The 18,808-nt window shown below is 43.9% G+C and overlaps 1 protein-coding gene across 1 annotated transcript in view; it reads left to right on the plus strand.

The window, feature by feature from the left end:
* The window catches only part of LOC142219185 (uncharacterized), a 31,263-nt gene extending 17,914 nt beyond the window's left edge, over positions 1 to 13,349 (plus strand). Inside the window, exons 8-15 of the mRNA XM_075288137.1 lie at positions 5,482 to 5,567; positions 5,836 to 5,933; positions 6,972 to 7,145; positions 8,000 to 8,120; positions 8,480 to 8,628; positions 8,747 to 8,896; positions 9,579 to 9,702; positions 11,953 to 13,349. Coding sequence (XP_075144238.1) covers positions 5,482 to 5,567; positions 5,836 to 5,933; positions 6,972 to 7,145; positions 8,000 to 8,120; positions 8,480 to 8,628; positions 8,747 to 8,896; positions 9,579 to 9,702; positions 11,953 to 12,914 — 1,864 coding nt within the window. The 3' untranslated portion in view covers positions 12,915 to 13,349. The remainder of the gene's footprint in view (positions 1 to 5,481; positions 5,568 to 5,835; positions 5,934 to 6,971; positions 7,146 to 7,999; positions 8,121 to 8,479; positions 8,629 to 8,746; positions 8,897 to 9,578; positions 9,703 to 11,952) is intronic.
* The last annotated feature ends 5,459 nt before the right edge of the window (positions 13,350 to 18,808 follow it).

Consider the following 18,808-nt stretch of genomic DNA (forward strand, 5'->3'; position numbering starts at 1 on the left):
TGTCATAGGAATGCATTGACAAGCGTTGATTGGCCAGTGTACAGCATTCGGCCAATCAGTCTGTGATGGAAGACAGCAACGGACATTAGCAATGGTAGTGTGAACTCCCCCTGACCTAATAACTGCTGACTGTGGATGGGAACGTCTCCCTTCTAGAGGAGTCATACTGGCTTGGCTATTTTTCCCAGACTATGCCCTTAGGTTTCTATGAAAACCAGGTAATGAGCTATAGGGGCCTCCTTCCAATAGGTGGCGCTAGGAGCAAATTCATCTTTTTCACCAATGAGCTCTTATTTGCGGATTCCTTACACTCAAGCCTCATATATCCCTGTTACATATGTAGCACATTCAGACACCTTGCACATATTACATGGTCACTAGTATATAGAATTATTATACTGTATACAGACATGCCTACTATATATACATGTATACACAAACCACACATATATGAATACAAGGAATACAAGTTATGTGTATATCGAGCACTAACTTATCTACAGATGTCATATCCTGGTGGCTGCAGGACCTGTGATGATGTCACAGTCATGTGATCAGTCACATGGTAGATCCTAGAGTCTAAAGGACCTCTAATGAAGTCACAGTCATGTGATCAGTCACATGGTAGAGCCCAGTGTCTAAAGGACCTTTAATGAAGTCACAGTCATGTGATCAGTCACATATGTTTTGGAGGGGACGTAGTCGCTGTTTATGCTTCTTGGATCTTGTGTTACATGTCTTGGGATATGATGTAGCAGAGCTGTGTGTATGATGTGCCGGCTGTTAGCTGCCATATACAATGACTGGCTGTGGTGCTGAGTCTTATGGGAAAGTATAATATAAGTCCCCTAATATTGGTAGGGTTGGTCACCGGGGATCAGGAATAAGCAGAGCTAGTAATGGGCTGTATAGCTCCGAATATACAGAAGAATAGGGAGTAGTTAATATACAGCGAAGGAAATAAGTATGTGATCCCTCACTGATTTGTTTGCCCACTGACAAAGACATGAACAGTCTATAGTGTTATGGGTCGGTTAATTTTAACAGTTAGAGACAGAATATCAAAATAAAATCCATAAAATCACATTGTATACATTTATTTGCATTTTGCATAGAGAAATAAGTACTTGATCCTTCTGGCAAACAAGACCTAAAGGAGACCTTTCATGTCCTCAGGCACATGCGGTTTTACAGTGTTGGCCAAAAGTATTGGCACCCCTGCAATTGTGTCAGATAATACTCATTTCTTCCAGAATATGATTGCAATCACAAATTCTTTGGTATTATTATCTTCATTTAATTTGTCTTCAATGGAAAACCACAAAAAGAATTGTCAAAAAGCCAAATTGGATATAATTCCACACCAAACATAAAAAAGGTGGAGGACAAAAGTATTGGCACGGTTTGAAAAATCATGTGATGCTTCTCTAATTTGTGTAATTAACAGCACCTGTTACTTACCTGAGGCACCTAACAGGTGGTGGCAATAACTAGATCACACTTGCAGCCAGTTGAAATGGATTAAAGTTGACTCCACCTCTGTCCTGTGTCCTTGTGTGTACCACATTGAGCATGGAGAAGAGAAAGAAGACCAAAGAACTGTCTGAGGACTTGAGAAGCAAAATTGTGAGGAAGCATGAGCAATCTCAAGGCTACAAGTCCATCTCCAAAGACCTGAATGTTCCTGTGTCTACCGTGCGCAGCGTCATCAAGAAGTGTAAAGCCTATGGCACTGTGGCTAACCTCCCTAGATGTGAACGGAAAAGAAAAATTGACGAGAGATTTCAACGCAAGATTGTGCGGATGGTGGATAAAGAACCTCGACTAACATCCAAACAAGTTCAAGCTGCCCTGCAGTCCGAGGGTACAACAGTGTCACCCCGTACTATCCGTCGGCGTCTGAATGAGAAGGGACTGTATGGTAGGATACCCAGGAAGACCCCACTTCTTACCCAGAGACATAAAAAAGCCAGGCTGGAGTTTGCTAAAACTTACCTGAGAGCCAAAAACGTTTTGGAAGAATGTTCTCTGGTCAGATGAGACAAAAGTAGGAAAAGGCATCAACATAGAGTTTACAGGAAAAAAAGAGGCCTTCAAAGAAAAGAACACTGTCCCTACAGTCAAACATGGCGGAGGTTCCCTGATGTTTTGGGGTTACTTTGCTGTCTCTGGCACTGGACTGCTTGAGTGTGTGCATGGCATTATGAAGTCTGAAGACTACCAACACATTGTGCAGCATAATGTAGGGCCCAGTGTGAGAAAGCTGGGTCTCCCTCAGAGGTCATGGGTCTTCCAGCAGGACAATGACCCAAAACACACTTCAAAAAGTACTAGAAAATGGTTTGAGAGAAAGCACTGGAGACTTGTAAAGTGGCAGCAATGAGTCCAGACCTGAATCCCATAGAAAACCTGTGGAGAGATCTCAAAATGGCAGTTGATGGTTACCGGAAGCGGTTGTGCGCAGTTATTTTGTCTAAAGGTTGTGCTAGCAAGTATTAGGCTGAGGGGGCCAATACTTTTGTCCGGCCCATTTTTGGAGTTTTGTGTAAAATGATCAATGATTTGACTTTTTTTTTTTCATTCTCTTTTGTGTTTTTTCATTGCAAGCAAAATAAATTAAGATATTACCAAAGAGTTTGTGCTTGCAATCATTTTCTGGAAGAAACTGAGTATTATCTGATAGAATTGCAGGGGTGCCAATACTTTAGGCCAACACTGTATATGCAGGGGGCGTCTTTCCATAGTCTGCCTCCGGCAGCAGAGAGACTAGGTTCACCACTGTTAATAGAGCATGTTTTTTTCCCCACAAAATCATAGTGTCTTATTGATGTGATATGACAGGGTATATAATACACACATACATAGTAACATATATATACTACACACAAACATATGTATATATAACACACATATAATACACACAATCATCTATATAATACACACAGATACATATACGCTCACCGGCCACTTTATTAGGTACACCATGCTAGTAACGGGTTGGACCCCCTTTTGCCTTCAGAACTGCCTCAATTCTTCGTGGCATAGATTCAACAAGGTGCTGGAAGCATTCCTCAGAGATTTTGGTCCATATTGACATGATGGCATCACACAGTTGCCGCAGATTTGTCGGCTGCACATCCATGATGCAAATCTCCCGTTCCACCACATCCCAAAGATGCTCTATTGGATTGAGATCTGGTGACTGTGGAGGCCATTGGAGTACAGTGAACTCATTGTCATGTTCAAGAAACCAGTCTGAGATGATTCCAGCTTTATGACATGGCATTGCATTATCCTGCTGAAAGTAGCCATCAGATGTTGGGTACATTGTGGTCATAAAGGGATGGACATGGTCAGCAACAATACTCAGGTAGGCTTTGGCGTTGCAACGATGCTCAATTGGTACCAAGGGGCACAAAGAGTGCCAAGAAAATATTCCCCACACCATGACACCACCACCACCAGCCTGAACCGTTGATACAAGGCAGGATGGATCCATGCTTTCATGTTGTTGATGGCAAATTCTGACCCTACCATCCGAATGTCGCAGCAGAAATCGAGACTCATCAGACCAGGCAACGTTTTTCCAATCTTCAATTGTCCAATTTCGATGAGCTTGTGCAAATTGTAGCCTCAGTTTCCTGTTCTTAGCTGAAAGGAGTGGCACCCAGTGTGGTCTTCTGCTGCTGTAGCCCATCTGCCTCAAAGTTCGACGTACTGTGCGTTCAGAGATGCTCTTCTGGCTACCTTGGTTGTAACGGGTGGCTATTTGAGTCACTGTTGCCTTTCTATCAGCTCGAACCAGTCTGGCCATTCTCCTCTGACCTCTGGCATCAACAACGCATTTCCGCCCACAGAACTGCCGCTCACTGGATGTTTTTTCTTTTTCGGACCATTCTCTGTAAACCCTAGAGATGGTTGTGCGTGAAAATCCCAGTAGATCAGCAGTTTCTGAAATACTCAGACCAGCCCTTCTGGCACCAACAACCATGCCACGTTCAAAGGCACTCAAATCACCTTTCTTCCCCATACTGATGCTCGGTTTGAACTGCAGGAGATTGTCTTGACCATGTCTACATGCCTAAATGCACTGAGTTGCCGCCATGTGATTGGCTGATTAGAAATTAAGTGTTAACGAGCAGTTGGACAGGTGTACCTAATAAAGTGGCCGGTGAGTGTATATACATACACACAACCATCTGTCTCAACCACCCTGGAGGTCTCTCTGCTCTTCTCTCTGCCGCCCCCTGCAGGTCCCTTCCAGTAGAGCTGACAAGTCCTTCAGATAAACAGCAGCACCGCACCACGTGATCCCTTGACTCCTCCCATACACGTGACTTATCACATGACTGTAACATCATCACAGGTCCTGTATCTACATGTCCCTGGTATATCTCTGCAGGACAGGTATGTGTTCTATAGTGTTCTATAGGCGCCGCCACAGTGGGGAGGTTTATTAAGCCTAATATGGAGACTTTGGGCCTAATGTGCCCCAGTGATGTGAGGTACAAGCCTTGTGTGGGGCTTATTAGGAGTTCTAGGCACTTTTTGCCCCCACTAGAGAGCTGTGGAAAGTTTTCAGAGACCCGGGTGTGTCCTGAGAGGAGTCCTGAGCTGTGGCCCGAGCTTACCACCAAATATAGGGCTAAGGGCAGTGACCCAGGATGGGTGTAAGGGCAAGCGAGTGGCTGCGGAGACCGGTGCGCTGCCTGTTTGCTCTGTGTACAGTAATAATAATAATACATCTCCATTGTCTGTCAGGAATATTTCAGCTTATTCGCCATTAACCCCTTCCTGATACCGCCATTGTTAATTTTCTCTCTTTTTAATTTTTTATTTTTTTTTCTTCACTTCTTCACTTCCAAAAGCCAGAACTTTTTGTATTTTCTGGTCTCACAGATTTAAAAGGGCTTATTTTATACGGGATAAATGTCACTGTGTGGTGGTAACACATAATATTCTAATATAATAATATAATATTCTTCTGATCAGCCGCTTGAACAGGGCGTAGAGCTATACTGATCGCTGTGGCATCTTCATGGTGTATAGTGTATGCCATACATATAGAAGCGGCCGTGCTGGGTATTGCATCCCATATAGGAGTGGCCATTGCATCCCGTATAGGGGTGGCCATTGCTGGGTATTGCATCCCGTATAGGGGTGGCCATTGCTGGGTATTGCATCCCGTATAGGGGTGGCCATTGCTGGGTATTGCATCCCGTATAGGGGTGGCCATTGCTGGGTATTGCATCCCGTATAGGGGTGGCCATTGCTGGGTATTGCATCCCGTATAGGAGTGGCCATTGCTGGGTATTGCATCCCGTATAGGGGTGGCCATTGCTGGGTATTGCATCCCGTATAGGAGTGGCCATTGCTGGGTATTGCATCCCATATAGGAGTGGCCATTGCTGAGTATTGCATCCCATATAGGAGCGGCCACGCTGGGTATTGCATCATAGTCTCTCATACTTGCCACTTAAGAACCGAAGCTTCTGTGGTATGTTCCTGTGTCTATGTTGATGTAGTGGCACCTTGCCATGCCAACATTGGTTGTAGCAATGATTCCAGTAAGGTCCATCACCTGGCGTCCACTGCTGCCCATGATGGTCTACACGTGGTATACATACTACAATCACCAGTGCACCCAGTGATAGCAAAAGAACTGCCATAGTTAGCTATTTAGCTCATGCAATCCCTGTAAAAAGAGAGAATGCAACATCTAATTATCTCATCTAGTAATATGTGTGATTTTGTGTGTTTTTTTTGTTTTGTTTTTTTCCCCAGTCAGGTTGCTAAAATATCAGATCTTCTTATTCTTAATGTCGTTCATATAAGATAATTTCCTGACTGACCTGTCAAGGATGGATGAAGACAAGATGGCTGCACGTATATTAAATTTAACACTAGAGATTCTCTTCTGGCTTACCGGAGAGGTGAGAGATTGTAGGATACATGGGAAATTACATAATTCTTATCTATGTTTGTAGCAGATGGATATTCCTAAAAGGTGAGAGATTCTGGAGATTTATTAATGTATCCAGAGGTCACAGCAACACCTACACAGAGGTCATAGACAACTGTAAATTTAAAAGCCTGTCACCAGACCCCAGCATATCATCCCAGCCTTGTAGACAGACAGGTTAGGGTCACCTGAATCAAGTAGTGTTTTCTCTGTCGTTACCTCTATCACAGCGCTATGCAAATGAGCTCTTTAGAGAAATGGTCATTTTTGCATATTGGAAAAATATGTGATATCTTGGCAACATAGGCAGATGCCTTTGCTGTGTGGTCTTCCTGAGATGCTTACTGCATCCTGCAAGGTCTATAGCCCCTACCCCCACCTTTTTATTCCCCCCCACTCCCCCTTATTTCATGTGTTAATTTAGTGTTGTTAGTCCTTTGTGTATTCCCATGCTGGATTATCTGTTGATCAGCTATGCTTTTGCTATTTATGGCATGTGCTCTGTTTTTACTTTGTTTTTGGATACTATGAAAATTTCAATAAAAATTACAATTTAAAAAAAAAAAAAAAAAAAAACCCAGCAATATCATGTCCTTTTGTGAAGCAGACTACAGAGTGCAATCCTAACTTCAGTGTTCTAAACTATTGACTGAACTATCTGATTAGGTTAACAACATTAGAGGTGTATTCACATTGTAAAGTTGGGTGCAATTAAAATAGCAACAAAACTGCATTAGGTTGTTAGATACAGTTTTGATGCAATTTTACCTGTCTGCACCTTGACTGTTTGAAATTGAATGCATCTTACCTTAAAGGCAGACAAGGAAGACGTTTCAGATACAAAGCATATTTGCCTATCCTAGACTACCATCTCAGCCACCCACGCCCTGGTGCTGGTGTTCTGGTATTTAGGTGATGATGTTTATTGCCCCCCAACATTTTAACCTTATAGATGCCTACTTATTATTTATTTGTAGTAAAACCTAAAACTATATCTCTTCATAAACAGAATTACATGGTTGTAAAGAAGATTTCTGGTAAGCGCCGTCGAGCCTCTGAACAATGGAGAAAAAATGCAAACCCATCTATGGAGTCTTCACTTCACTCCCAGATACAGAGGAAAATCAAAGAACAAAAGATTCTGGACCTCACCAACAAGATCATTGAGCTGTTGTCTGGAGAGGTGAGCGCTGCTGGGAATGCTGGGATATTTTATACTAACACAGGAGTAATGTGGCAGAATTCTGGCTCAATTTGTGTTAAAAGAAATATAATGTAATATATATATATATATATTTATTTTTTTTATTTTTATTTTTTTTGACTCAGTAGAGTCTGGCACTGATTTTAAGGTAGGGTCTGCCCCAAAATCAGTGCCAGTCTCCGTCCTGATTTTTTTTTTTTTTTTTTTAAATGTAGATTGTGAGCCCCACACAGGGCTCACAATGTACATTTTTCCCTATCAGTATGTCTTTTTGAAATATGGGATGGAAATCCATGCAAACACGGGGAGAACATACAAACTCCTTGCAGATGGTTTTATGCCCTTGGCGGGATTTGAACACCAGGACTCCAGCGCTGCAAGGCTGCAGTGCTAACCACTGAGCCACCGTGTGGCCCCCTCTCCGTCCTGATTTTGCCTCAGTTTTCAGTGAAAGGCAGGGATCTAAGCAGGACACTGAAAAATTAGCATTCGAAATTAACAAATGTCACTACTGACTGATCAGCAGCAAGAAGCCAAAGCGGCGGAAATTTAAGACCATGTGCGCTAACCCTTACACTGCATTTATTAACTTTTTTTTCTTTTTTGCTTTGATACTTTCAGACCTATGTCTGACATAGGGAAGGATATATGGTAAATTGTGTGGGTTTCTGGAAAGAGCGTGGGGCTAATAATTTTGGCACATATTTGTAGGAAGTGAAGCTGACTAATAGACGGCGTAACGTTATACCGAACAGTCTTTATTGTTCTGACACTTAGAAAAAAGATTTATATTTTTTATTTATCACATTCTGACTGTATCATTGTGTTGTCAGGTTCCTATAAGATGTCAGGATGTCGCTGTCTATTTCTCCATGGAGGAGTGGGAGTACATAGAAGGACACAGGGATCTGTATGAAGACATTATGGAGAATAAGCAGACTCTCACATCACCAGGTAATAGACATGACTAAATACAAGTGTCCTTTAGTTATTTGTAAAGCATGTGGGGGATGTCCTAGTCCTCAGGATTGCCCAATAAATGGTGACAAGAGGTCTGTACAGGCAATGTTTCCTACACTTGATTCCAGTCACCAGATGACCATTGCTGCCCATGATGGTATATAGCAGTCATATAACATACATACTGGGGTCACCCATCATCCAGCGATTACAGAGGAACTGCAAGGACAAGCTATTCAACTTCTTCCAATCCATATAGAAAGATAGAATGCAACATCTACACTTCAGTGTCTTGTCTAATAAAGCATGGGATTTTGTGTGTTTTTCACATTGGCTTATCTATTTCCTTTCAGCTTCCTGCAATATTGGATCCTCTCGGTGGATATCTTCCACAATAATAGATTTCCTGATTGACCTGTCATGGATGACTGGGAAGAAGGACAAGATATCTGCGAGTATATTAAATTTCACGCTAGAGATTCTCTTCTGGCTTACTGGAGAGGTGAGAGATTGTGAGACAGATGTCACATTATATCATTGTTCTTTATATCAGTGAAAGATGGATATAACTGGAAGGTGAAGGATTTATTAATGTGTTATTATTATTAATCCATAATCAGGATTACACTATAGTGAAGAAGACCTCTGAATTGAGGAAAACCCGGAACCCAATCATGGAGCTTCCATCTAAATCCTGGATACACAGGGAAACCAGTGAGCAGAAGATCCTGGACCTCACCAATAATATCATAGAGCTGTTGAGGGGAGAGGTGAGCGCTGCCGGGAATACCGGGACATTATATAGTAACACAAGGGACAATGGGGGCACATTTACTATTGGAGTCAACTTAAATGGGATGTAGTTACATAGGTCTGGGAACAGTGGGTAAAGTCACCCTCTAAATGGGAGAATATTTGACTATTATGAAGGCTTTGGGATCTACATAGGTGACCTGCACGCGACTGTGTCCTTGTCGCCGAGCTGTGATTAAACAGTACGGATGGCTGAGGCTAGTGAGCACGGGCAGCAAAATGGACCGCAATAACACCTATCCTGAGTTATACTCACAGCCCCATACACTCTATGTGTATAGGACCATAGAAATGAATGGATCATTGTACTAGCCATGAAAAACATTGCTAGCACATGACAAAGCGCACGGTCTGTCAGGATTGTCTCAAGCTGCAGACTCTGTGGCAAGATCAAGCAAGATGCTTATTTTTTTTGTGTCCTGCTCTGGTCTCTGCCTTCCATTGAATACAGTGGGAGAAAGAATCGGGGCGTAATTTGTCTCTGATATTAGGTTGAAGTCCGCCTCAAGATCAGCGTCAGATTCCACTGTGTGAACATACCCTAATACTATCTGCTCTCAGTTTGCACTGTATTACTTTTAGTATTAGTGAATATTCGTCAGTGTCTAAATGATGATGACTTTATCATTGTGTTGTCAGGTTCCTATAAGGTGTCAGGATGTCACTGTCCATTTTTCCATGGAGGAGTGGGAGTATTTAGAAGAACATAAGCATCTATACAAGGGCGTCATGGTGGAGGACCACCGGCCTCTCGCTTCACCAGGTAATGGACATGACTAAATACACACATCCTTTTATTATGTATATTTAAAGGGGTTTTCCAGGCAAAAAATGAATTTTCAAAGGTTGGTTAGTGCTATTAATAGGTTAATAAGTGCACCCAAACTCCTTTAGCAATGTTTTGAGTGATTTCTGGTTTCACTGGGAGCTCCTGAAATCCTCTGCATCTGTTTACATTTGCATCTTCCTGTTCTGTGCCTTCCCATGATTCCTTGGTCTGCACTCAGAGCTAACTCACTCACTGACCCTTTTCACTCACTCACTCACTCACTCACTCACTCACTCACTCACTCACTCACTCCCCTTCCCGTTTTCATAGCTAACCTGCCCACTACAGCCTTAGCAGCCATCTTTAGACTTCTAATTCTCATTCACTCAATAACATTCACCTTTGGCTGTAATATTGTAATCACCCCACTATATCATCATTACAGTCATACAGAGAAAGCTTTAGGACAACAAGGAATTCTTGATGTTTTATTTTTTTTTTTGCATTTGGTAAATATATATACAGTATATATGCACACACACTGTATAATAAAATCACATATCAAGAAAATTGGGGTAAGGGTGTAAAGGGTTTTATGATCATAAAGTTGTCCATTTAGAATCAGGAATCATCTGTGTGGATCAGCACGAGCCTTTATTCACCCTGAGAATGAATAAGTTATGTAATAAGATTAGGAACCTTCTCTATTTCTTAGGTGCCCTACAGGAATTACAACACAAGTGGGTTTCTTGTATACAGATAATATCTGATTTATGTTTGTCATATTGAATTAAAACTTTATGCCTTGGAGGGAGGAGTTATTCCCTGGGCATTGTGTGAGACACTGGTAACTATACTGTACAGTGAGAGCATCACCTATTCTATATATGCGCCGGGAGGTCATTCCAGTGGATGAGGGAACCAGTAAGTGCATGTAAATCATGTCTTTTGGACTGCACACCATCCAGGTGAAGTGAGCCACAGAAAAGTCAGCCTTCATAGTCTGGTAAATTGAGGCAGTAAGTCTTTCATGCTATAAGTATTAGTGTCAGTAAAATGTATAGCACTGCTTTTTAATGGCATTGTACCGGATGTCATTGTGTCCTCAGAGCCCTGTGTCAGCATAGGTTAAAACCAGCTGATCTGAAGGCTGCAAGTGGCACATTCTTATGGTAAGGGGCTACTCTAAAACGAGTGAGCCACTACTACTATGACAGGTGGTCCTAAAGCAGAGTTTAGGGATTTGGGCTAGCAATCGAAAACCAGATTGATGCGATGGACACAAGGGGTTGACCAGCATTCCTCTCAGCTAGAAGATGGGTAGTCTCAATTGGAAGAAGTACACTGACATTGCAGGACCAAAAAAATTACTTTCAAGTTCCATAGGAGAATGGAGTAGAAATATAATCCGTGCTTACCAGGGATGTTCTTCAGAAAAATCCTTTATTCCAAAACCAAATCACAGTGCGCTGCATTTCGGAGCTACCAAATGCTCCTTTTTCAAGTGAATAGTGATTAGCATAACATGAGGCCTAACATGTCAATACTAAATAGTAAGATAAGACACTACTGCAGGGTATACAATGTATGTCCCTATAGGAACAGAATTTGTCTAGATCTTTTTTCCTTGACAGAATGACCAATCATGGCCGAGCCGACTGCTAAGATGTCTAGCAGTATATCACTGATTGATGCTTTTACTGAGATGGCTAAAATGTTCCCCTCAGCTTCTCCACCATGCTTTAATGATTGTGGTATACAGGGGGTCTCCACTTCATATTTGGTGGGACTGCTCCAAAGTCTGCAGGTTCTAGAGACAAATCTATAACATGCTTTTTTCCTTCAGACTGGTAATCTGTGGTTTTCACTGCCCTGGAGTAGCTGAGCATGTATATAAGGTCATGTCTTTCTAGCACCTAAAATAGCCATAGCCACGTCTTGGAAGAGGCTGCCATTCCCCTCAGTTGGTGACAGCTCCAACTCCTCTCTTTTTCTATAGCCTGATTCCTGCTCCATCTCAAACTCCTTCATAAAGGGATTTTTGGCACCTATCGTCAGATTGCTTCTCCACATGTGCAGGTAATTGGGTGTTTTGGGAGCCGTACGATAGTGTTTGCTGAACATATCTCTTAGACTAGGCAGTGGTGGACAGGGAGCTAATGAAGAAGCGTCTGTGAACACGTCTCAAGCAATATCATTTTTAAGGTTATGTTATTCAAAAATAATCTGTTCTGTTCTTTGCAGATGGACGTGCCAGGGGTTCAGAGGAACATCGGAGAACTTTACATTTCATGAAAGATGACTGTGATATCACACAAGATACATATGAGCGTGCCATGGATATACCCTCAAGCCTTCCCAGCAAATATCTGTTCTCAGATTCATCACATACAGTTAAGCAAAACAGAAGTCAAAGGAGGGGCGGTAAGCATCCAAAAACGAACACTGGGGACAAGCCACTGTCAGGTAGAGGAGAACGTAACAAAATGGAACAAAATCTTCCCATGCGTCAAAGATCTCACAAAGTGGAGAAGTCATTTTCTTGCTCAGAATGTGAGAAAAGTTTTCGCTATGAAAAGCAACTTGTTGAACACCATCAAGGAACTCACATTGGGGTGAAGCCATTCTCATGTGCAGAATGTGGAAAGAGTTTTAACTGTAAGTCAGCCATAATGGCCCATCATATAACCCACACAGGGAAAACATTTTCATGTCCAGAATGTGAGAAAAGTTTTACCCACAAATCTTATCTTGTGAAACACCAGAGGACTCACATAGGGGCGAAGCCATATAAATGTTCAGAGTGTGGGAAATGTTATCCCCGTAAAGAAATCCTTGTCATCCATCACAGAACTCACACAGGGGTGAAGCCGTTTTCTTGTTCAGAATGTGGGAAATGTTTTTACCAGAAATCAAATCTCGATAGACATGTGAGAATTCACACAGGGGAGAAGCCATATTCATGTCCTGAATGTGGGAAAAGCTTTACTCAGAAGTCGGATCTTAACAAGCATCAGAGAAGCCACACAGGAGAGAAGCCATTTTCGTGTCCAGAATGTGGGAGATGTTTCGCAAGGCAATGTCTTCTTGCCAAACATCAGAGAACTCACAGAAGGGAGAAGCCATTCTCTTGTCCAGATTGTGGAAAATGCTTTGCTTACAAATTACATCTTCATAAGCATAAAAAAGCTCACAAATGGAAGTAAGTAGGGTAAGGGAGACGCCATTGTCACGGCTGAATATGAAAACTGGTTGAATATGAGAAATACCTCAAAGCAGAAGCCAAAGTGTAGCGGCTAAATTTTAGTCTGACGCGTTTTTTTTACATTGTAAATTGCAATTTTGACTGAGCTGCGCATATTCTATTTCTATGGTACGGATGACTACAATTATGATAGCAAACTTATTTGGCTCCGTTCCCACTGAGTAACACGCTGCTCATTCTGACACTTCAAAACAGATCCCATTGACTTCAATGGGTGCTGACTTAAGGGCGCTACACATTGAAATCAATGGGTTAAAAAGCCTCCCATTGATTTCAGTGTGTAGCGCGCGTAAGCCGGCACCCATTGAAGTCAATGGGATCTGTTTTGAAGCGCCTCACTCTGAAACATGTTTACGTGTCAGAATGAGCAGCCTAAGGGTGCATTCAGACTACGTAACGCCGGGCGTGTATGAGAGCCGTACACGCCGGCATTACGGCAGACTGCCGAACACTTCCCATTCACTTCAATGGGAGCGCTCGTAACAGCGGCGTTTACGAGCGCTCCCATTGAAGTGAATGGGAAGTGTTCGGCAGTCTGCCGTAATGCCGGCATGTACGGCTCTCATACACGCCCGGCGTTACGTAGTCTGAATGCACCCTAAGGTTGTTTTTTTTTACTCCTTTTGCACAAAGTGATTAAAAAACAATGTTTCATGGCCATTTAAGTGTTCCCTTGCTCTTTCTATGCATTCTAAGAACTTGCATGTATTTTTTGGTAACTTTTTATAGCTTTTGAAAACGATCTTAGAAAAAAAATCTCATTGACTTGCATTAGTATCGGAATTTGGATTGGATTCGAATGGAAAATGATTGTAAATTGGATTTTAAAATCGATCCTGAAATCTCAAGATCGGCTCAACCCTATTTCTGACACAAATTTGCCTTTTTTTTTAGACAGGTGGTGACTTGGGCATAGAACAGTTAAAATTCACAGATTTCTGCATAGAAATAAACTTGCTTAAAAACGTGTTTAAAACTGTTTCCATCCCCAGAAAACTAAACCACCGTGACCACTACTGATCATAAGAACGGCATCCCACTATTCTATGGAGTGGCAGGGTTCAATGGAACCCTCAGGGATAGCCAAGCGCTGCGTTTTGGCAATCTCCAGTGGTTCCATTGAAATGAATGGTGCAGTATGTGCTGTCCTTCCTGCCGCTGCATTCAAGACTGGGGTGCGGTCAGCCCTACCCTTTGGATAAGGGGTAACTGGAATACACTTTTTATCATTTATGGATTTTTGTAAATCTTTGTTATTTGTGTGGCCTTAAGTACAATCAAGAGATTATATTTGGATGAAATATGTCGTTTGCCTTTTACTGTACAAATATTTTTATGGAAGAAAAGTAATAAAAGAACATTATTTAATGGACGCAGCCGTTTGGTTTTACTGCAGCAGAAATTATTTGGACATCACAAAGACTTGATGAGAATGGACAGTATAGATAATGCCTGGATCAGGTAGTAGATACATTATATATTCTGATCATTTATTGGAGGGGTCAAGCAAGATATTGTCCGCTAGTGGTAAAAAAAAAAGCGAGCAGCACCCATTGAAGTCAATGGGAGGATTTTTTTCAGCGCCAAATAAAGCGTCATTTTCCTCCATGTGGATGGACCCTCAGAGTTCGTTCTCATGGCAGAAACCTTTTCCACCGTGTGGCTTTTTCGCACAACACCCCACTCCTGGTTAGGACCGGAGGAATAGGCCTAATCAGGAGAGTCTCGAGCCGCGGATGCCGTGTGAAGATAGCGCATGTCACATTTTTCTCGAACTACCTGAAAAAAATCGCTAGCAGAAAAAAAACTGTGAATGACTCCCACTGAAATGAATGGGAAGCGTTTTTACAGGTGAATTTTGAGGCAGATTCTGTGTCAAAATCCACCTACAAAAAACTGTGTGAACATACCTTTAAAGGGAGTCTATCGTCAGAACCCAGCTTATTACAGCAGTCCTGCAGATAGATAGGCTAGAGTTATCAGGACCAGCATATCACCCCAGCCCTGCAGATAGATAGGTTACTGTCACCAGAACCAGCATAATCACCCCAGCCCTGCAGATAGATAGGTTACTGTCACCAGAACCACCATAATCACCCCAGCCCTGCAGATATAGGTTAGTGTCACCAGAGCCAATATATCACCCCAGCCCTGCAGATAGATAGGTTAGTGTCACCAGAGCCAGTATATCACCCCAGTCCTGCAGATAGATGGGTTAGTGTCACCAGACCCAGCATATCACCCCAGTCCTGCAGATAGATAGGTTAGTGTCACCAGACCCAGCATATCACCCCAGCCCTGCAGATAGATAGGCTAGAGTTACCAGGACCAGCATAATCACCCCAGCCCTGCAGATATAGGTTAGTGTCACCAGAGCCAATATATCACCCCAGCCCTGCAGATAGGTTAGTGTCACCAGAGCCAGTATATCACCCCAGCCCTGCAGATAGATAGGTTAGTGTCACCAGAGCCAGTATATCACCCCAGTCCTGCAGATAGATGGGTTAGTGTCACCAGAGCCAGCAGATCACCCCAGTCCAGCAGATAGATGGGTTAGTGTCACCAGATCACAGCATATCCACCCAAGCCCTGCAGATAGATAGGTTAGGGTCACCATACCCAGCATATCACCTCAGCCCTGCAGATAGATAGGTTAGTGTCACCAGACCCAGCATATCACCCCAGCCCTGCAGATAGATGGGTTAGTGTCACCAGATCACAGCATATCCACCCAGCCCTGCAGATAGATGGGTTAGTGTCACCAGATCACAGCATATCCACCCAGCCCTGCAGATAGCTAGGTTAGAGTCACCAGAGCCAGTATATCACCCAGCCCTGCAGATAGATAGGTTAGTGTCATCAGACCCAGCATATCACCCCAGCCCTGCAGATATAGGTTAGTGTCACCAGAGCCAGTATATCACCTCAGCCCTGCAGATATAGGTTAGTGTCACCAGAACCAGCAGATCACCCCAGCCCTGCAGATAGATAGGTTAGTGTCACCAGAACCAGCATATCACCCCAGCCCTGCAGATAGATAGGTTAGTGTCACCAGAGCCAATATATCACCCCAACCCTGCAGATAGATAGGTTACTGACACCAGAACCAGCATAATCACCCCAGCCCTGCAGATAGATAGGTTACTGTCACCAGATCACAGCAGATCACCCCAGTCCTGCAGATAGATAGGTTACTGTCAACAGAACCACCATAATCACCCCAGCCCTGCAGATATAGGTTAGTGTCACCAGAGCCAGTATATCACCCCAGCCCTGCAGATAGATAGGTTAGTGTCACCAGAGCCAGTATATCACCCCAGTCCTGCAGATAGATGGGTTAGTGTCACCAGAGCCAGCAGATCACCCCAGTCCAGCAGATAGATGGGTTAGTGTCACCAGATCACAGCATATCCACCCAGCCCTGCAGATAGATAGGTTAGAGTCACCAGAGCCAGTATATCACCCAAGCCCTGCAGATAGATAGGTTAGGGTCACCATACCCAGCATATCACCTCAGCCCTGCAGATAGATAGGTTAGTGTCACCAGACCCAGCATATCACCCCAGCCCTGCAGATAGATGGGTTAGTGTCACCAGATCACAGCATATCCACCCAGCCCTGCAGATAGCTAGGTTAGAGTCACCAGAGCCAGTATATCACCCAGCCCTGCAGATAGATAGGTTAGTGTCATCAGACCCAGCATATCACCCCAGCCCTGCAGATATAGGTTAGTGTCACCAGAGCCAGTATATCACCTCAGCCCTGCAGATATAGGTTAGTGTCACCAGAACCAGCAGATCACCCCAGCCCTGCAGATAGATAGGTTAGTGTCACCAGAACCAGTATATCACCCCAGCCCTGCAGATAGATAGGTTAGTGTCACCAGAGCCAATATATCACCCCAACCCTGCAGATAGATAGGTTACTGACACCAGAACCAGCATAATCACCCCAGCCCTGCAGATAGATAGGTTACTGTCACCAGATCACAGCAGATCACCCCAGTCCTGCAGATAGATAGGTTACTGTCAACAGAACCACCATAATCACCCCAGCCCTGCAGATATAGGTTAGTGTCACCAGAGCCAGTATATCACCCCAGCCCTGCAGATAGATAGGTTAGTGTCACCAGAGCCAGTATATCACCCCAGTCCTGCAGATAGATGGGTTAGTGTCACCAGAGCCAGCAGATCACCCCAGTCCAGCAGATAGATGGGTTAGTGTCACCAGATCACAGCATATCCACCCAGCCCTGCAGATAGATAGGTTAGAGTCACCAGAGCCAGTATATCACCCAAGCCCTGCAGATAGATAGGTTAGGGTCACCATACCCAGCATATCACCTCAGCCCTGCAGATAGATAGGTTAGTGTCACCAGACCCAGCATATCACCCCAGCCCTGCAGATAGATGGGTTAGTGTCACCAGATCACAGCATATCCACCCAGCCCTGCAGATAGATGGGTTAGTGTCACCAGATCACAGCATATCCACCCAGCCCTGCAGATAGCTAGGTTAGAGTCACCAGAGCCAGTATATCACCCAGCCCTGCAGATAGATAGGTTAGCGTCACCAGAGCCAGTATATCACCCCAGCCCTGCAGATAGATAGGTTAGTGTTACCAGATCACAGCATATCCACCCAGCCCTGCAGATAGCTAGGTTAGAGTCACCAGAGCCAGTATATCACCCCAGCCCCGCAGATAGATAGGTTAGTGTCACTAGAACAAGCATATCACCTCAGCCCTGCAGATATAGGTTAGTGTCACCAGAGCCAGTATATCACCCCAGCCCCGCAGATAGATAGGTTAGTGTCACCAGAGCCAGTATATCACCCCAGCCCTGTAGATAGATAGGTTAGTGTCACCAGAACCAGCATATCACCCCAGCCCCGCAGATAGATAGGTTAGTGTCACCAGAGCCAGTATATCACCCCAGCCCTGTAGATAGATAGGTTAGTGTCACCAGAACCAGCATATCACCCCAGCCCTGCAGATAGATAGGTTAGTGTCATCAGACCCAGCATATCACCCCAGCCCTGCAGATATAGGTTAGTGTCACCAGAGCCAGTATATCACCCCAGCCCTGCAGATACAGGTTAGTGTCACCAGAGCCAGTATATCACCCCAGCCCTGTAGATAGATAGGTTAGTGTCACCAGAACCAGCATATCACCCCAGCCCTGCAGATAGATAGGTTAGTGTCACCAGAGCCAGTATATCACCCCAGCCCTGCAGATACAGGTTAGTGTCACCAGAGCCAGTATATCACCCCAGCCCTGCAGATAGATAGGTTAGTGTCACCAGAGCCAGTATATCACCCCAGCCCTGCAGATAGATAGGTTAGTGTCATCAGACCCAGCATATCACCCCAGCCCTGCAGATATAGGTTAGTGTCACCAGAGCCAGTATATCACCTCAGCCCTGCAGATATAGGTTAGTGTCACCAGACCCAGCATATCACCCCAGCCCTGCAGATAGATAGGTTAGTGTCACCAGAACCAGCAGATCACCCCAGCCCTGCAGATAGATAGGTTAGTGTCACCAGAACCAGCATATCACCCCAGCCCTGCAGATAGATAGGTTAGTGTCACCAGAGCCAATATATCACCCCAACCCTGCAGATAGATAGGTTACTGTCACCAGAACCAGCATAATCACCCCAGCCCTGCAGGTAGATAGGTTACTGTCACCAGATCACAGCAGATCACCCCAGTCCTGCAGATAGATAGGTTACTGTCACCAGAACCACCATAATCACCCCAGCCCTGCAGATATAGGTTAGTGTCACCAGAGCCAGTATATCACCCCAGCCCTGCAGATAGATAGGTTAGTGTCA

The sequence above is a fragment of the Leptodactylus fuscus genome, chromosome 10 (assembly GCF_031893055.1).
Source record: "Leptodactylus fuscus isolate aLepFus1 chromosome 10, aLepFus1.hap2, whole genome shotgun sequence".
NCBI classification, from domain to species: Eukaryota; Metazoa; Chordata; class Amphibia; order Anura; family Leptodactylidae; genus Leptodactylus; species Leptodactylus fuscus.